At 43.8% G+C, this 6,898-nt stretch overlaps 1 protein-coding gene across 2 annotated transcripts in view; it reads left to right on the forward strand.

The window, feature by feature from the left end:
* LOC124033136 (PDZ domain-containing RING finger protein 4-like) overlaps positions 1-3,770 on the forward strand; it is a 336,543-nt gene extending 332,773 nt beyond the window's left edge. For both annotated transcript variants that reach the window (XM_046345086.1, XM_046345096.1), the window contains 2 exons: positions 1,172-1,285; positions 1,547-3,770. In XM_046345086.1, coding sequence (XP_046201042.1) covers positions 1,172-1,285; positions 1,547-3,115 — 1,683 coding nt within the window. In that variant the 3' untranslated portion in view covers positions 3,116-3,770. The remainder of the gene's footprint in view (positions 1-1,171; positions 1,286-1,546) is intronic.
* The last annotated feature ends 3,128 nt before the right edge of the window (positions 3,771-6,898 follow it).

The raw sequence follows: 6,898 nt of genomic DNA on the forward strand, positions 1-6,898 counted from the left end.
TTATGATGTGAGCTATCTGATTGGCCAGTGGTAGGTCAATTGATTTGATCTCCGGGCCTGTTGGGTGTGCAGAGTTCTACCTTCAGACACATTAAATGGTTCAAAATGGTAACACTTTGCCAAGGCGAAAGGAAAACTAAAATAAGAACGCATGGCTTTACCTTTGTTTTTTTTTACATACATCTGTGGTAATCGACTAGGAATACCCTCGTGATCGACTGGTTGGTGACCACTGTCCTAGCCTATTCATTGGTTTACTGCTTTACTGAAGTTGCAAGATATACAGCCCATTGCGAGATACAGCTTTTGATTGGCGATAGATATGCCTATTGCCTGATGGCCAACCTACCTATACTGTGCCCCTACCCTCGCTCTCTGTCCCATGCTAGCTTGCTATGAAATGCTCTCCTCCATTCCAAAAATACTGAATCTTCAGAGTCGGAATTGAATCTTGACACTCAGAAATGGGAGTTGACGTCTGAAGTCGACGTGCAAGGAGTCGAGGAATCCATTTTTTTGGAGTCAACTCTCCACCACTATGCCATCGTTGTGTAAAAATGTCAGAGAAAGGTAAGCGACAGCAGCGAAGTCGTGTATGTCAATTCTTTGAGAAGTTAAATGAGAAGGAAATCCAACATTTATAAGGTGTAATTGAAGTTCAGTAATGGCCACTCTGTGTATGTATTGACTCTATCAACAGAATATTAATGTCTTGTTGTGGCTCTTGAATGGCCAGCTAAATGGTGTAAGGGTTTCTCATGTTCTGGTTTAAATGGTTCTCTCTGTCTCTGTCTCTGTCTCTGTCTCTGTCTCTGTCTCTATCTCTGTCTCTCTCTCTCTCTCTCTCTCTCTCTCTCTCTCTCTCTCTCTCTCTCTCAACAGCTTCATAAAGCAAAATATTAATGTCTTGTTGTGGCACTTGAATGGCCAGCTAAATGGTGTAAGGGTTTCTCATGTTCTGGTTTAAATGGTTCTCTCTGTCTCTCTCTCTCTCTCTCTCTCTCTCTCTCTCTCTCTCTCTCTCTCTCTCTCTCTCTCTCTCTATCTATCTATCTATCTATCTATCTATCTATCTATCTATCTATCTATCTATCTATCTATCTATCTATCTATATATCTATATATCTATATATATATATATATATATATATATATATATATATATATATAGCTGGAGGAAGCGTGGTTGGATGATGAACACAGTGAATTCCTGGAGCAACTGAAGATGGAAATGTTGGAAGAGCAACAGAGAGAAGAGATGGAGCTAGAGGCACTTCAGGGGAAGGTGAGACCATACTGCCGCAGGGACAGGCCAAAGACGTTTGAAATGTCAGAAACTACACTGGGGGGGGGAGTGCTGTAATAATACTACAGCCCTTTGTGGGGAAAACCTCATTCTGATTGTCTTAGCATGGCTACCCAATGGTTGCATATTGTGTTTATATTTTTGTTCAGTATAGTTATGAATCTTGTTCAAGATTTGTACCTATTTCTTTACATTGGGGCTAATTTCAGTACTAGTTATATAATTTTCTCTTTATTACAGACCAAAGGAGAAGAGGATGACATCACTGCCACCTGTTCCTCCAGAACTCAGGACAGTGGGCTGGGGATGTCGTTAAGGAACAGCATCGACGCCCCCGACCACAATGCCCTCCTATCCCACATCCAACGGAGACTCTCCCAGTGTCTGAGGGACAGACAGGACTGTCCCAAGCGTCTCGACGAAGAAGAGGAGGAGGAAGAGGAGGATGTTGGCGAGGATGGAGATCGGTTCCAGCAGCTCCTGGAGCTGAAGTGTCAGATCCGTAACAGCGGCGAGTATGACCTGATCTATAGCAGACGCAGCACTATAGAGTGTAGGCTGGGAGAGCCGGCCGGTGGAGTGCAGCGTGAGCTCCGCATGCTCAATGACGAGCTCCGTAGCATTGAGATAGAGTGCCAGAACATCATGCAGGCACACAAGCTCGGCAAGGGGCCGGTGGGGTCCCAGTGGAACCAGGGGCAGCAAGTGTTTCCACAAATTGTCTGCCCCACACCTAAGGACCAAAGCTCCCACCTGGGGTGCAATGACTCACCTAGAAGAAGCAAGCTGGTGGACATCAACGAGTGTCCGGAGAAGTCAGACAAGGATCAAAGCTCGAGTGCCTACAACACTGCAGAGAGCTCTCGCAGCACGCCGCTGGCAATGGACCGCTCCCCTGAGCACTCCCTTCAGAGGAGGATGGTGACCATCACCAACCAGAGGAACCTCCGCAGCAGCATGGCCAGCCTCCACACTACAGCCAGCCCCAGCCCCAAACACCGGCCTCTCCACTGGGCCCCCATCCCAGGCAAGGCCAGCAGCCCAGACCACAGCCTTTACCCCTCAGAGTCGGACAAGGTGGCCCCTGCAGACAACGAAAGGAGTGGGTTGGGGAACTGGAAGGTGAAGCCTCATCCTCCTCCCAGGACTTCCCAGATCCCTTACCTATCCCCGTCCCATGACTCCCAGCACCGCCAGCCCAACGGCAACATCCCGGCCCACGCTCGCCACTACCAGAGCTACATGCAGCTGATTCAGCAGCGCTCGGCTGCGGAGTACGCCCAGAGCCAGCTGAGCCTGCTCAGTGGGGTCAAGGAGCCCCAGTTGAGCCCCGCCATCGAGCCTAAGATGGAATGGAAGGTAAAGATCCGTTCGGACGGCACACGCTACATCACCAAGAGACCAATCAGGGACAAGATCCTGCGGGAACGCGCCCTGAAGATCAAAGAGGAGCGTAGCGGAGGGATGACCACGGACGACGACGCTATGTCCGAGATGAAGATGGGGCGGTACTGGAGTAAAGAGGAGAGGAAGCAGCATCTGGTCAGGGCTAAAGAACAGCGGAGGAGACGAGAGTTCATGCAGCGCAGCCGACTGGAGAGCCTGAGGGAGAGTCCTCAGAGCAGCAGCGAAGGACGCAAGGAGGTCAGCATCATCGAACTGAGCCACAGGAAGATGATGAAGAAGCGCAACAAGAAGATCCTGGACAACTGGATGACCATTCAGGAACTGATGACTCACGGCGCCAAGGCCCCTGATGACCCCAGGGCCAAAGTACATAAGGCCTTCCTGTCGGTCACCACTGTATAATATACAACTAACACATAACATTCTATAGCAGTGTTTCTCAACCGTATTCATACCAGGAACCAGCAAGCTATGGTCCTACCCCGGTGAGCAACATCCCAGGGACCGGTGCTGGTCTCCGGACTGGAATTTGAGAAACACTGATCTACAGTACCCCATGTGGTATTATATACTTGCCTCGTTCAATGTGGCGTTTTTATGAGGGGGATAGGAATATTTTTCACAACTTTGTTACCCGAAAAATAGCATTTTCTAAAGAATTTTAACCAATGGTTTCCATGGCATTAAAAAAATCTGTTTTTCATTATTTCTCTCTGTTCCAGAAACAGTTTTGTATGAGATTACTGAGCAATTATTTTTCTTAGTTCATCCTGTAAATATAATTACCTGCATAGTGTTCAATTATTTTCATATTTCTGTTCTGTTATGCAGTGATTCCAACCCACACAGGTCAGAATATTAGTATGTACTCCCTCAGGGGGAGAGGCGTTCAACTGAATGTACAGTACAGAAATCCTACTCCTTGCAGGTCTAGATTTGATAAACCAGCCATTTGATTTCTCCTTTAAAGAGACACTTCGGGATTTTGGTATGAAGGAAGTTAGAGGTAGGTTTCTGAGCCAATGCTAACTAGCGTTAGCGCAATGACTGTAAGTCTATGGGTATCAGCTAGCATGCTAGCATATTGGGCTCCTGAGTGGCGCAGCGGTCTAAGGCACTGCATCTCAGTGATAGAGGCATCACTACATACCCTGGTTCGATTCCAGGCTGTATGACACCTGGTCGTGATAGGGAGTCCCATAGGGCGGAGAACAATTGGCCCAGTGTCATCTGGTTTAGGGTTTGGCTGGGGTAGGCCATCATTGTAAATAAGAATTTGTTCTTAACTGACTTGCCTGGTTAAATATAAAAATGAAAAGTAAAAGATTCCCACAGACTTAGTCATTGAGCTATTTACAACTTCCTTCAAACTGCACGCAGAGACATAAAAATTGTATTCACAAGTTCATCTGACTCTGGGGAAGTAGATAAAGTGCTTCTGCCAAAATCCGAAGTAGCCCTTTAAAGGTCATGAACAGTCATTATAATGTTTTTCATGAAATTGGATAATATTTGGATGAAACTAGATCAAGGTTCTTCTACATTGACAAAGTTTGATCATAGAGTCACTGCCCCCCCCCCCCCCCCCATGTCAAAAACTTGGATTCAGAAGGTGGGATTATTAAGGGGATAGGATGACATCACTCTAACTCTCTCATTTTAATACACCAATGGTAACATGATATTCTCTTACCTAATTTAAATAAGTACCGCCTTGTAACCAACATTGGAGAAGGTGTGTTTGCAGAAGGGCATGGTTTTTAATAGTTAGATAGCTACTCTACTAGTGACAACATATCAGTGGGTTGGGTGTCAGCAAATACAATTAAATGTTTACCCTATTCATCTATAATGGCAAAGATACTTAGTTGAAGTCAGAAGTTTACATACACATTAGGCAAATACATTTAAACTCAGTTTTTCACAATTCCTGACATTTAGTCCTAGTAAAAAATACCCTATATTAGGTCTGTTAGGATGACCACTTTATTTTAAGAATGTGAAATGTCAGAATAATAGTAGAGAAAATTATTTCTTTCATCTTTTATTTCTTTCATCACATTCCCAGTGGGTAAGAAGTTTACATACACTAAATTTGTTTTTGGTAGCATTGCCTTTAAATTGTTTAACTTGGGTCAAACATTTTGGGAAGTCTTCCACAAGCTTCCCACAATAAATTGGGTGAATTTTGGCCCATTCCTCCAGATAGAGCTGGTGTGACCAAGTCAGCTTTTTCAATTCTGCCCACAGATTTTCTATGGGATTGAGGCCAGGGCTTTGTGATGACCTGTCAGGACAATGACCCTAAACATATTTCCAAAGTTGTGGCAAAATGGCTTAAGGACAACAAAGGTGTCCTTAAGTACCTTGACTTTATTGTCCTTCAGCCATTTTGCTACAACTTTGTAAGTATGCTTAGGGTCGTTGTCCATTTGGAAGACCCATTTGCAACCAAGCTTTAACTTCCTGACTTATATCTTGAAATGTTGCTTCAATATATCCACATAATTTTTTATTCTTCATGATGCCGTCTAGTTTGTGAAGTGCACCATTCCCTCCTGCAGCAAAGCACCCTCACAACATGATGCTGCCACCCCCGTGCTTCACAGTTGGGATAGTGTTCTTTGGCTTGCAATCCTCCCCCTTTTTCCTCCAAACATAACAATGGTCATTATGGCCAAACAGTTCTCATTTTTGTTTCACCAGACCAGAGGACATTTCTCCAAAAAAGTATGATCTTTGTCCCCATGTGCATTTGCAAACAGTAGTCTGTCTTTTTTATGGTGGTTTTGGAGCAGGGACTTCTTCCTTGCTGAGTGGCCTTTCACGTTATGTCGATATAGGGCTTGTTTAACTGTGGATATAATTACTTTTGTACCTGTTTCCTCCAGGCTCTTCACAAGGTCCTTTGCTGTTGTTCCTGGATTGATTTGCACTTTTCGCACCAAAGTACGTTCCTCTCTAAGAGACAGAATGCATCTCCTTCCTGAGCGGTATGACGGCTGCGTGGTCCCATGGTGTTTATACTTGCGTACTACTGTTTGTACAGATGAACGTGGTACCCTCGGGTGTTTGGTTCATACTTTGGATCAATTTCCAGACTTGTACAAAATCAAAAATCTGCAGTCTTGGCTGATTTCTTTTAATTTTCCCATGATGTCAAGCAAAGAGGTACTGAGTATGAAGGTAGGCCTTGAAATACATCCACAGGTACACCGCCATTTGACTCAAATGATGTCAATTAGCCTATCAGAAGCTTCTAAAGCCATGACAGAGGCACAGTCAACTTAGTGTATGTAAAATTATGACCCACTGGAATTGTGATACAGTGAATTATAAGTAAAATAATCTGTCTGTAAACAGTTGTTGGAAAAATTACTTGTCATGCACAAAGTAGATGTCCTAACTCACTTGCCAAAACTATGGTTTGTTAACAAGAAATTTGTGGAGTGGTTGAAAAACTAGTTTTAATGACTCCAACCTAAGTGGATGTAAAGCTCCGACTTCAACTGTATATGTCTAGGTTTTCAGCCAGCATGGGGGAGGGGGGGGGTCGTTCAAAACACTGATGCAGTTGTCATGTCAACACATCTGTCAGTACTGCTGTGAACCGCATCACAAGAGACTTGCCAAACAGGATTTTGTTTTTTAAAGATTGACATTATTGATGCAATTTCAATGTTGTTTGAGTTGCTTTGTGAATAACCAAATTTGCTTGAGATGATTTTACTGTAAAACTGCTCACTGCATCCAAATTGCTTGACATTTCAAAGAGATGCCAGTCAAGGCGAGCTCATGAATATCAGCTTCCCGCCTTCTCAGCCTGTTCTTTTAATACTTTCTGGTAGTTTGCCGTGAGAGAAAAAGTTCCTCAAATTCCGAGCATTTCTATCCAAAACAGATATTATGGGTGATATTTTAGTCTTACAAAAAGCTATTTTAGATGTGAATCAGAATGACTCTTCGAGACCTTTAAGATGTGAACACTTATTTGAAAATCCAAATGCCTAATTTTTAAGTTTGAATGTCCAGGACTTTCTGCTGATTCCACACACTCATACAAGTAAAAGTACCACCATTGATTTACCAAATAATGACACATTTCTTCAAAACAAGATAGTAAAGAGAGAACTTGGATTGAATGCTTACATTTTCTACATGCATAAAAGGGACCAATGTTGAGAT

Source organism: Oncorhynchus gorbuscha, linkage group LG01 (assembly GCF_021184085.1).
Source record: "Oncorhynchus gorbuscha isolate QuinsamMale2020 ecotype Even-year linkage group LG01, OgorEven_v1.0, whole genome shotgun sequence".
In the NCBI taxonomy this organism is placed as follows: domain Eukaryota; kingdom Metazoa; phylum Chordata; class Actinopteri; order Salmoniformes; family Salmonidae; genus Oncorhynchus; species Oncorhynchus gorbuscha.